Genomic DNA, 13,314 nt, shown 5'->3' on the forward strand with positions numbered 1-13,314 from the left:
ACTTCTTTTATTTATAAACCTCATAAAGTAAGTTCTTAGGAAAATTCTCTGGATAAGCATTATATCTTTTGTAGGGAGAAACGGCTAGCCATCTGAATTTCCTCTGTAGATGAGAACTCTAGTTTAATTCTCAGGCTGTCATAGAAACATCTCGCAGAGCAGAAAACAAAGTTAAGCAGTTTGCTGCCCCTACAGATGGCCAATTCAAATGCTCAAACACCCACATAGGAGAAATATAGCTCCAGCCTCTCTAGAGTACTGGTATCTTGAGGAGAAGTCAGCATTGTCTTGTGTTCTCCATTCCACAGTATCATGAGAGGTCTGATGTACTCAGCAGACAATTTTTTTCTAAAGCTTAATAGGACAACATAACGGTAACCAAGTTGAATTTAAAATCCAGCTCAGATTCACAGGTATGAGAAAAATGTGATTTCCTGTTCCGCTAGCACCTTTTCCACTTTTTCCTTCATCACCCATTAGGACAAAGCCACTAAGTTTTGAAGGTTTCATGATACAACCAATTAAAGGAAAAAGTTTCATCAGCATATGATTACCTGGAATGTGGGAGACTTTTCTTAGCTGAGGGAAGAGGAGGGAGAGAGAACTCTCTTGTTTTGATTTCAGTTTTTAACCAAATCTGAGCAACTCTCCTTCAAGTCAGTGTGTGTCAACATATTTATGTTTTTAATTAATCAGCTTTCCCTCCCATTAACAAAATATTCCATTTATGAAAATTCAACAATAACTCTCTTTCCTAAACTTTTTTGCATAACTTTATCCAGAAAGCTAACAAGACAGTGTGTTTAATTTGTGTGCTCTCTCTGAGTTTTGGCTCAACGCATTCATTCCATTGTGCAAGAAATTCTTAAGTTTTAAACATTTGTTTTCAGTAGGATTGAAAATATTTCAAAAAACATTTTCAAGATTTGCATGCTGCTGTAATAGGGAACTAGATCTCATCAAGTAACAAGTAGGAGGTCTGGATAGCAAAGGATTAAGTCTGTCTCTAGACCCATTTCTTCTAAAGAAAATAAAAGTAAAAAAATAAGTCATGCTTGACATAATGCAACCATTTTAAAGATTTAAGTGAGTCCATATATTTTGATTATAATATGGTTCAGCAATTCTTATTGTATTTTCCAGTGTCGCACGAGAACTCTCCCAGTAATTGTTACAGAAGTGAAAGGCAAGGTGTACAAAGATAGAATTTACTTGGCTTGCTTTAGTTTACAAGCATTAGCCAAAATTAATGTGTATAAAGGGATTCGTATTTTCTAATGTTTACAAAACATCAAAGGACCACCAAATATCTATCACATTTTGTTACTGACACACTTGCACTGTCAGCGCACAGAATCACTCAAACAGAGATTTAACTTCAGTTAATGGTATCTACATAATTATATTTGATTACTCGACAATTTTAGACATCAAATACCAGTCAGTTACAAAAGAACTGCAGTCCTTTTTGCCAGATGGGAAACTGGTGTGTTTAAGAGTGAGCACATAAGAACTCTACTGCAAGACACACTAGAAGTCTGGGACAGTGTTAGTAACTGCACAATAATCCCAAACTGGCGTTGCAATCCCCAGCTCATCCTTTCTCAGTGAAAAGGAAATGCCTCAGTGAACCAGCTGTGAAAGGGAACTGTAAGTTATTTTGATCAGTGTACACAGTATTGCTTACAAAGTGGCTAAGATACCTTTAAACTTCCATCACTTCCATATGTTTTGTTGCGGAAGTCTGCTATTCTCACGGCATTCCCATGTTCCAAGAGGAGAGTGTCTTTTATGCTCCATAATAGGCTATTCTTTTCAGCACTTCTTTGGAGATCTCAGCTAACTCATCCTGTATGTCACTTAGCTTGTACAAGCTGATAGGACTGTAAAAGACATAAACCTCTTAATTTCATAGTCTTGTCACTATATTCTAATACAGACCATACAAAGTCATACTCACTAGCATATAGCACCTTCATCACTCACACAAATGATATTTTAACATTCAAACATTTCAACATAAAAGTAATTTCCCCTATGATCCACCCTTACAAGACTTATTGTAACTTTATTGAAGAAATATGCAAGACTATATTGGGCTTTCTCCCCCCTCCCCAGTTTTAGTCCAGAGTGAATACGGGGTTTGTAATCATCTTAATTATAAAGGTTTTTCTGAAATGGAAATGCATTCCCCCTGAAGACTTTATTTTCAAGCCCTTATCACCTGTAATAGAAAAGGGCTGGTGGAACAGTTCAATAATATATTATGCATGCATTCACTTATGCTATGATCTCTACCTGGATATTTAAAAAGAAGCATGTTTTCTTAAGAAAAACTGATAGTAGAAACATTCATCCGTGTTGAAAGGGCAATGCATTTCTGCCCTGTATTGCTTTGTATCTCCTGAACTGAATCTATTTCAGGTTCCGCTGAAAATGCACAATAAGTCTCTTGACTGAACTGCTAGAAATTCAGGTGGCCCCAGTTCAGATACATGCTGTGCTCTCACACCATTTTCCTTGTATATTTATAAACTTGAAATGTTAAGAGGTCTTTCTTCCCAAAACTCCTTGGAAAGCACTATAACCTTGTGGCAAGTGGATAGCTGCCCTGATCCCAAGCGTGTAGGTATGCTCACACCTTTGATGGACTTCATCCTGCAAAGCTTTTATTTCAATTTATCTTCACTAGGTACGCTGGTGACTGGATCCTAAATCATGCCCTATTTATTGCACACTGGCATCTGTTTGACTAATGTCATTGGAAGGATTTGGTGGTTTAACTGTCTACTTGTTGCTCATCTGGCACAGGCCTTTGAAGATGTCACACACTTGTGTATCTGTTGGTGGATTAATCAATTGCCTGCCTGCCAACAGCCTCTCTGCTAGAGTTTCACACTCTCTGCTTTGCTTTGTGCCACTGGTTTTGGGGCATTTTGTTGACTCCACTCTACCAACGTGAGCATTGCTCATCTGCTCCAGAAAAAGGTCACAAACCTCAACATGTAGAAGAGAACAGAGGTGACAAAGCCACACGAACAGTAACACCTCCTATCAGACAACACTCAAAGACTCCAAACCCAGCATATTTCAGTTGGAAGCTGAAATATTTTTAAAAAAATTTCTTTTCTAGTACTCAATTCTTCAATGACAACAAAAATGGAAACACTGTGGAGAGCTGTCCTCTTTCAATGAAAAGCTTAGTTCAAATGAAACTCTACATCTTTAATGTGCAGCTTCATTTGAAAAATTTCAACTAATTCGTCAGCACTGCTAACTTTTGGGATGAAGCTGAGCCAACCTAACAGCTTGTCATCATCCAAAGGGAACATTTACTCCCCTTCTTTCCATTTCCTTCCCCTCTCTAGGTACTCAGCTGACTGTTAACCTGGCAGAAAATTCATCCAGCACAGGAAAAGTGAAATATGCCCTTAGTAAACTAATCCATGCCACAGAATTTTTTTGAGTATTGGTATCACAGTACTTCATATATAGGTGGAGAGTAATATTTAACATGTATATTTCCCACCCTTCCATTGTTTGTTTGATCTCAAAGTTAAGACAATTAGTACCACTTTACCTTCTTCCCAACATTAAATCACTCTGCTCATTTGAATTTACAAGCAGTCTGTATTTGAACAAACAACATCTATGTTCCCTACAGGCTACAAGAAGCTGAAGAACAGCTAAAGCACAAGAGTCTTCCACAGTTGTCCTCTGATTAATCAAATATAGGCTGTGTCAAGCATTCTAATGTCTACTGGATTGTAACCATGCAGCAGTATACACTATACACGTATACCATAGAGTAATATATGAATTTTGGTGCAACTTTTGCCAAGGTGAAAAATGTAAGGCTGCGTTCTATTTTGCCGAACCAAAACTGAGAAAAGCAATCATTTGGTACACAGATGATTTGAATGCTGTGAATGATCAAAACAGTGAAGGAAGGTTGTCAGCGCGTTGTTGACTTAACTACTGAATTGCAGTAACCAAAATCCTCAAGTATATGGGTAATTGAGTGGTTTCCCCGTAAGACGTAGCAGGATAGATAAGTTGTGTATACCTTGTGCTTAAGAACAGAAATAGCCTTTAAAAACTCCAAATTCTCATTCTGATGCACATAAGCATGACATATCAGAAGAGTAAGCACAAAACAAGTGCTACTTAAGTAAGTTTGTGGTTTGACGCTACAAATCATTTGGTGTCAATCTCGCTACTTCTTCTGACCGCTCCGTTCCACCACTGACAGGTTGCACTGGTGTTGAGCCACATGGGTTTCCTGATCTGATTTAGAGTTTGGTTTGACGGACAGTTGGATTTACTCAACTGAGGGCATGGCACAGAAACGGGAAGGAATGGCTTCGACTGCCTTTCAACTGCACAAACCAATATTGTTGCTAAACGCTCCATATTGTCACACAATGGCCTGTTCCATGTGCCATGGCCCACAAAAGGACCAAAACAAAGACTAAGGCAGACCCATGACGAATATCAGTGCCTCCTTGCCACAACTGCAGCACTGGTAAGACTGGCTGCCTAACTGTCTTTAATACCACTTTAGCCATTTTGTTTAATGCTTATTATTTGCAAACACAGCCCTAAATGAGCTTTCAGCAAATTTATGTATTTTCCAGGTCTACAAGCTTGCTTAAATCCTTAGATTAGGGACAGCTCCACACATGTCTCCATATAAGATGGCATACAAGCGAATAGATGGTTAGCTCTGGAAATGAAGTTTTGTGCTCACCGAAAAACCCCAAACCCAATCATGTTAGTAGTCCTGTGAGTACTTCCATGTATTATTATATGTTATATCTATTTTCAAAGACATGTGCATAGAATTCCAAAGACTTCAGACAGATAATCTGCAACACCAAGAATGTGTGCCCTATATACAGGTACAATTTACATTTAAAATCGCAAATTTGCAAATAGAAAAGAAACATATTATGAGACATCTACAGAGGAAACTTCAAGAAATTTCTCCATGTACTCTTATCTATGACAAAAAGTAGTGTTATCCCAGTCTAAGAAAACTTTTAAAGCACTTCTTACTAGTCAAACATAAGTGTTATGACAGCTAAGTTACATAAGGGTTTTAAACTTTGTGAGTACAGATCACAGGGAGCAACTACTGGAGTCAGAACATGACTCTCAAGTTTCCTGGCCTATCCAGGTTTCTCCATTCCACTTTTTATTCCCCATTCGTCCTTTGTTCTAAGCTCCTAAATCTTTCAAATAACTCTAAATTAGTCAAGCAGGCTCCACAGAAATTACTAGAAAGAAATGAGAGGCTATCCATAATTCGTCATGGATTTGTAAGTTGAGTGAAGACTAGTTCTCTTTAGCAGCAGCTCATAGTTGCAGTCTCTAAAGTAAGAAGTGGCAGTCATGACCCAAATATAGAATAGTATTGCTTATTTTTTAATTTTTGCTTTGTTTGTAAGTATTAGTCTTAGATAGATTTTAAGTACTATTTGAAACAGGTGTGATACGTAATCTCTCCTGATTAGAAAAATTAGCTTTTTATTAACTTCAGCTAAACAGCACAAAGAAAAAGTATGCAATCCCATTAAACAGTTCTGCAATGGCTTCTTGAGCCACCTTAGATCTCTCTGAATCTATTAGATACACAGAAGAAAAACAGGACATACCATATATCACATGGTCTGTTACACAGCCATCCTCAGATCAATTTCTGCAATTCAACAGTAGCATTAACAGAATCAGCACTTGAGTAAAAAACACATGGAAAGGCTTTTACTCTAAAACATTTGTAAGAAATGTGTACACATGGAAATCTGCACCGATTCCTATAACACTATGTACACGCAAGAAATAACATGTGAACAATCATCGTAGTATATTTTCTCCAACACTTTTAAAACTGCAGGCTGGGATCTACAGTTTTTAAAGCTTTTGACAGCCTCTGATTTATAGCTCTATGCTCTGCATTGACCATATCAACTAGATGATTTTAGCAGTATGGTATCCAGGCAGAAGGAGGGTGAGCAGGAAAGCTGTAAGACAACAGCAGTAAAATACAAAGATTCATTCCCCCACCTTGTGGGTAACTACTGAAACAACAATTTACAGTAGCATCTCATCATTTGCAACCTAGACACATATTCATCAAATTTCACACATAGATTTCTGCTATACCACAGTGAGTCAAACTTAAAAAAATCTTTGCAGTTAACTCAAAGTTGAAGTAATATGCTCTGTTTTATTTTTAAAGTTCCACAAAAACTTAGAGCATGTCTACTCTTTTGACGCTTATCAGAATCAGTAATCAATTATTCAAAGATGGTGTGCTCTGTTAGAGTGTGAAGAATGTCTTAACAGTGTACGGAAAAAAGTTAGCTAACCAGGGTCTAAATTTAAAAGAAAAGTTTCTCCAGGACTGTCCCCGTGACAACCATCCTGATACTATTCTAAATTTAAAACAATTATATAATTGCTCCCCAATATCTTTGTCAGAATGTCATTGCACTAAACTTTCATTTTTTCTTATTACTTGATTATATACCTTTGAAGGAAGGATGAGGTCTAAAGCTAGGTTGCTTACGTGTAAGTTACTGACTTACGTGTAAGTCATGATGCTTGCTGTGCTGTTTTTACTGGTAATTAACCTGCAACAATCCCATGGGATCATCTGCAGAAGTCTTTTTGGACTCCTTAAGAGCACCTTAGCCCAATATCGTAAGTCTTTAAAAGTCAACAGCAAATTTCTTTCCAGCAGGGAAATGGAAAGCACAGCCAGGGGAAGCTTTATAAGCACAATACAGTCCTCATACATCAACTAAGTCAAGGGCAGATTCAGGGCCACATTTATCAGAGCAGAGGCTAGTACCTGCACAGCTGAGTGATTTACCTATAAAGCTTTGATTATATATGAGAGGAATGTATGTCATACCTGATGGGGAAACATTTCAAAGCCCTAGAAGTACACTACATTATACAGTGTACAAGCAGCTTCCCTATTTTTCAAGTCTTTGTTTTGGACAAGCATTTTTTAGAATTATACATCCTTACTGCGCTTACCTTTGATAAACAGCAGAGTCTAGAAACAACGTGGCTCACACTCAAGATGAACAGTGGAATGTGAGCGTTGTCAAATTACCAATAAAGAGAGTTTGCAGTGCTCCATCTGTTGACTCCAGTAAAGTGAAGTGCCTGGTAATGGTTCTGCCTCCCTGACTGAAATCCAAACAAAAAATTCTTCTCCTTGTTAAAATTCAATGCAGTTATTGTTTTCAAGTAGCACAGTTTGTCTTCATAACTAGATGAGGTATTTTCCCAGTTATTAACGTAAAAGGAATTTGTGGCAGGATTTCAATATATCAAATTAGCTTTTTACCAATTTTTTACCCCAGAGTTATCCATTTTACAGATTTATCGCCATCCTGCTTTCACTCTCCTTCACTCCCAACCTACCATGCCAATATTACAGGGTTCCTCCCACTTCCCTCTCCCCCCTGCAATCTGAAGACTAGATCAGGATAGATGATGAACAGTCTCACTCTAAAATAAATAACAAAGAATATAAAATAACTTCAACGTAGAAGTTTACTTGTTGACCTGTAGGAAGGGCAAGGATGCAATGACCCGAATCACATTAAATTCACATGTTCCTTTTGATAGATCAACTCTTTCTTTTTTAGAGTTATTTCTCCTTTCATACTTAAGCTTTTCTCCTTCAGACAAGTCAGGTGACTAGATTAAGCTACCATCTTAGTTGCCGACAAACATCTTAAAAACTCCAAAACAAGAGCAAATTGCAGCAGAGATAACAAATGCTAAAGTCTGAAGATCTGTGTATTTGCATCATAGTTACCTAGTGATTATGCATATGAGATCCATAACCCAAGGGAGGCAATTGCATTAGTAAACTGAACAACATTAATATTCTTGGAACAAATTTTATTTTACATCTAGATGCCTAATAATCTTTCTTTTTCCCTTCAATCTGCCCTTCATGTGCTGTGTGGCATCATATGTTTAACTGCTAACTGCCTCAAAAGCATCCCTTTGTTGAGGAAACTGAGACTAAAGCTTTGAATTTTCCAATGGAACCTGGTGTTGTGTTCGTTGATTCTCAAATCCCTCCACTTGTTTCTTAGATTAAGATTTCTCTTGAAGTGGTCAGTCCACTGGCATCTATTCCAAATAAGGTCTTCATGCTCAGGTCTGACTAAATGCAACTTTATAAAGCTGTTGAAAGAATTATTTTGTCAAACAGATGCTAACTGGTTTCAAAAGGTTTCATAAGCTAGTTTTCACTTTTAAAACTAAATCTTTTTTTTTTTTTTTAATTTTTATGTACTCTGAGTGACCCCTTGTATGAATAATCCCTGTTGTCAACCAAAGACCAAGATTAGGATATACCTAGTGTAATCACTACGTTACTCTACTACAACAAAAGCATATTTACTGCCAGCAATGAAATAAAAATACTGGCACCTTAATTGTTAAGATTAATTACTTAATTTATCCCCTCCTTCTACTTCATAATTAATCCCCTCTAAAACTATTTAATCTCTTACTACTAAAACACTCTCTATTCGGTGTCTATAATAACCAAACATTCTTCCAGACTCCTCAAGTGTTGAGAAAATGGTTAAACATGATGGTGAAAGGTGTAATGTTGCTTTGATGGGCATAGTTTGATGGGCATAGTTTAAATTAACCCAGGAAACACAAAACCTCACAACGTTGGGGTTTTTCTTTCTTTTTTGGGGGAGAGGGAAGTATTCCAGATTTCTTATTGTGAAAGAATCACAGAACAGCTGGGGTTGGAAGCTATCTCTTGAGATTGCACAGTCCAACCACAGTCAGCTACAGCAGGTTGTCCAGGACCATGTCAGGTTGTTCATATCAACAAGGATGGAGATTTCACAATCTGAATGTTTTTAAGAGTGTTGGATGGTGGTGGCGTTCGCTGCTTTTAAAAGTTGACTTAAGTAGTTTTAAGTGGTTGGCTTATTGTAATTCTGTATAGAATGACTGGTAGTGTAAACTTAATTAATTAGGGTCCTTTTAAGAGGAAAAAGTCTGAATTAAATCCAATTAAAATTCCCATTGAAAGAGATCCTAAAAACCCCTATGAACAGTTAATGCAAAATGGACCAGGCTCGTGTAATAAATTAGTAAAGAAGCTGATTGTATTTTCAAAATACAACATTTCTGCATGTGAATACTTACTAGTCTCCAGATTGGACGGTAACTCAATGAAAATTATCAAAGTCAAATACTCCCTAAAAGAAGTCCACAGTTAAGCGGAATTGTTAGCACCACCCTGTGACATATACCCATTATCTATTCCAAAAGTTCTCAATGTCTTTCTCTTATTTTTTTTTAAGCATTAGATGGTTCTAAAATCATAAGCAAAAACATATTAACATGGTTTTACATGAAACAGTTTGATTTTATTAGGTTGAGACAGATCTGCATTGAGAAAGGATATATTGTTCTCTACCTAGGAAGCAAGCGAGCGTGCGGAGGGAGGGAGGGCATGACAGAAAGGACTGGGAAAGTTTCAGACAGGAGGCTACAGCTCAAGCAAGTGAGAAAACTGTTGCAAGGACTAAACATCCCGACCTTGTTAAAAAAAAGAAAAAAAAATTAAAAATGCTTCTGAAGAGCCAGAGAAAGCTATGGTGAGCCAGAAAGCAACAGAGTAACTGAAGCAAAGCAAGGACCCAGGCCCGACCTAAGTGGTTAAAGTCCTAATTAACAAGCTAGTATTTCATGCCTTATATTCAGTAAAACTTGGCTTTTGAAACAGCAAAAACTTCTGGGAGCTCATTGTAAGGAAAAGTCTAGGAAGATCTCAACAGTTTAGCCAACCTGTGTGCTCAGTAAAACTGAAACTCTAGAGCTTTACAGAAACATAAAATCTTAAAGGCACGGGAAATCACTTCGTTGCCAGACAATTTACAAACAAACAAAAAAACCCAAACCAAAACCCAAAAGCCAAAACCTTTGAAAAGATCTTTCACTTTGCATTGCAGCACCTGGTTGAAAATCATCACTAAAGACTGCTGGAAAATGCACTCTACCCCAACAACGCCTCATCTACAGATCATCTAAAGAGGGTTTAATTCCAGAGCTGTTCTTACGCTGGACATATACTCAGGGACTAGACAAGAGACCCTCCTTGTCCCTTAACTCCCTCAGCCAGCCCTTCAAGATACACCAGGTTAAGGAAAAGAGCAGAAAGGGAACAGGAAAAGAAATTTGCCAAAGTCAGAGAGCAAAGCCTAGGTGCAGCCAACAGCATCTGCAACTGGAGAGAATGCAGCAATGCAAAAGGCTGGATAAAAACCAAGAGCAAAGACACATGGTAAAATGGAATGGAACTTGAGAAAAGGCACGGGAAAGCACTGGAAACCTATTGGTCCCAAACCAATCTTCATTTAAGCAAGAAATTGAATGCCTTAGCAAATGCTCTCTCACGTCCTCTTGAGTGCTTGATCCAAGTGGTGAAGAAGGTAGTTCATTACTTCTTCAGATGGAATTTTTAGTGCCATCTACCAGCTCAAATTCAGCTAGCAACCCAAACTGCAGAGACATGCATTTCAAAATAAACAAAATTGTTCCATAGGAGCCTACTGCTTCTTCAGGCTATTTTAAATAGGAAGCTACTTCATTGCACCTAAATCACATATAAAGTGAGAAAATAAAATATCTGTTTACAATTCAAGGCAGAAAGCTTACAAATAAAAATGAGGAAGTACAGAACTGAATCAAGCAGAAGACTGAAGTCAGAAAAGTGTCAAAACTGTTTTAAGCACCAATTCTCCACCTTAATATAGGCACATGGTACTGTTTAAACATGCACTGAGAGTAGACTAAAGTGAAATCTATTTTCAACTATGAATAAAGAGGCTGTACAGATACAACCATCCCTTACATGCCAGAAACCAAACTGAAGGAAACACCGGGCTGTAGAAAGCTCTTCTGCAGTACACTAGCACTCCACTAATTTTTTCCATGTAGTGCCAGTGACACGTAGAAAACCAACAGCTTATAATGAATTTTAGAAGCAACACTTAAAATCATAGCACACATAATTGCATATAAAAATTTATTGTCTTTTTTTTTTTTAAAGACAGGCTTGAAATATATACAACCTAGACAGCTAATTTAGCTAATGTTGAACAGAGCTTGCTAGAAAATAGGCGATATCACAGCATTAAAGGTTGTACCACATTTTTTTCCATTGTAGCAAATCAGATTAATAGCCATGTGCATACAATAGCAGTAAAATTATGACTGCAGATGCTCTCTAAAAGGTCTGTGTTTGGCAGCTTACTTTCAAGTATCTTAAGCTTTCTAGTTTTGGTGAGATCATAGGTACAGGTGAAGAGTACATTTATAGTATCCACCAGCCCTTCAGTATAGAAGTTTAAAAATCCAGGCCTAGTTCTCACGATTGCTCTGCTTACTGAATAGATCTGTGCAGGGACATTGCCATTTTTATTCACTGAGTTCATATCTATAGTACATATCTAGTACAAAAAAAAAACCCCACCAACAAAACAAACCCCCAAAACCCAGAAATCATTCTTTTTAAGTGAAGTCAGTTGGAAAGAGCAAATTTTCCACAAGTTTCTATTTGCAAGGACACTTTATATCTTATTCGAGAGCCAAAGACTGACAGCAAGAGCTCTTAGTTTACTGATCACCGAACTTAAATCTGTTTGCTCATGTATTCCTTGACCCAAAGAGTTACTCATGTATGTACCTAGTGTTAAGAATGGAACTTGTCTCAATGACGTCTGTGGGATTACTCGTACCATTAAGAACTAGGCACATACTTTAAATGTGCTTAAATATCTTGCTAAACGGCAGGCTAACAGTCTTCAGGAAGAGAAACTGCAACAAAAATATTTTATCAGAAGTGACTTTTAGCTTAATGAGATGGCACTCTTCCACTATAAACTGAAATATGGAAAGCTAATTACTTTGATTTAAGCTTTTGACATACAATGCTGTCTAAAACGAGCATGCTGTTCCTCCTGGAGAAGTCCTTAAGCTACAGCAATACAACTAAAACCACATACATGCATATGACAGGTGAATAACATTTTCCATTTTTAAAGTGCAGATTTTCATTTACGATATAAACAACAACATTCCAAAGTAAGCATTTCCAAGCAAAAACAGCCTATTTGTTTCATACATATTCATTCATATGTTGCTCCAGTGCAGTATTTTCTAATACTGAACAGACATTAGGACGAAATTAGACTAGATAAATTGTGTACACTTCTTTCTTAATTTAAAGAGAATGCTGCCTAAAATAGGAGGTTTTAATCAGTTTCAATCAGTAACATAAGGACTTCATTTTGCAAAACGCTAGAACCACAATTACTACAACCTGTCTGTAAACCATAAACTTTGACTGCAAACCAGATAACCACTTTATTTTAGAATCCATTTACAAAAACTCCTGACATGAAAAAGGGCAGAAAAGAAAATCTCAGAGTGGGAAAACATTTTAGCAAAAGTTGCCATTTTTAGACTTAAATATGTATTTTAGGATAATAAAATCGCAGTTTTAGAAAGAGGCATAGCTTCTTGAAATAAAGAGTTTATGGCTGTTAACTTTGAAGGAAGCCCTCAGATATTTTATCTTTACTTTCTGCATGATGTTTCCATGTGCTACTTCTATTCAATTTTAGGGATAAAACTGCATACCAAAGGTCAAACATTACAAATCCTGTCATTATCAAGATAGCATTTGTGGTTTCTTCAACTGCAACGATGCTTGTTTCACCAGCTTCTGTTGTTTCCTTGTTGCCTGGGCTTCCTGAATGGCACAACAAATCCTCTGTAAAGCAACATATTGAAAGAGAGAAAATTAAAGCACGCAATCTGCAGTTTTCTTCCATAAATTGCTACTAAAGCCAGTTAATTCAACAAACTTTGCAAGTCCAGTGATGTTGAAATAATGAGAAAGCAGCAAAATTCAGAGGTATGTTAAATCCTGGAGACTATAATGAACTTAACCTAGTACTTTAGGTACGTGAATTCCTTTCCTTTAATGAGTTTTAATATACAAAGTATAAAACTATGCAATTTCAACCTTAAGTTATTGTTATGTATTGTCTCTTGTATGCTTTAGACTATCTTGTCTCATCATTCTCCTGGTTAAACCCATTTTTCAACATGAAAGTGTGGTAAGTGGTCCTCAGGCACAGCAGCTTATTATAGAATGGGTCTCTGAATATTACCATCTTTCTTACATGCTGAGTTTCAGCAACTGTTAACAATATCGTAAGGAAAGATGATGAAAGAAAATAA

At 37.0% G+C, this 13,314-nt stretch overlaps 1 protein-coding gene across 3 annotated transcripts in view; it reads right to left on the reverse strand.

The window, feature by feature from the left end:
* Positions 1-1,729: 1,729 nt before the first annotated feature.
* The window catches only part of VPS13C (vacuolar protein sorting 13 homolog C), a 103,282-nt gene continuing 91,697 nt past the window's right edge, over positions 1,730-13,314 (reverse strand). The window contains exons 83-84 of one of the 3 annotated variants that reach the window (XM_054214145.1): positions 12,709-12,841; positions 1,730-1,883 (exon numbers count right to left, since the gene is read on the reverse strand). In XM_054214145.1, coding sequence (XP_054070120.1) covers positions 12,740-12,841 — 102 coding nt within the window. In that variant the 3' untranslated portion in view covers positions 1,730-1,883; positions 12,709-12,739. Of the gene's footprint in view, positions 1,884-9,367; positions 10,567-10,594; positions 12,842-13,314 lie in introns of those variants that run through there. The other 2 variants (XM_054214143.1, XM_054214142.1) reach the window with 2 other exon arrangements.

Source organism: Rissa tridactyla, chromosome 9, assembly GCF_028500815.1.
Source record: "Rissa tridactyla isolate bRisTri1 chromosome 9, bRisTri1.patW.cur.20221130, whole genome shotgun sequence".
Classification (NCBI taxonomy): domain Eukaryota; kingdom Metazoa; phylum Chordata; class Aves; order Charadriiformes; family Laridae; genus Rissa; species Rissa tridactyla.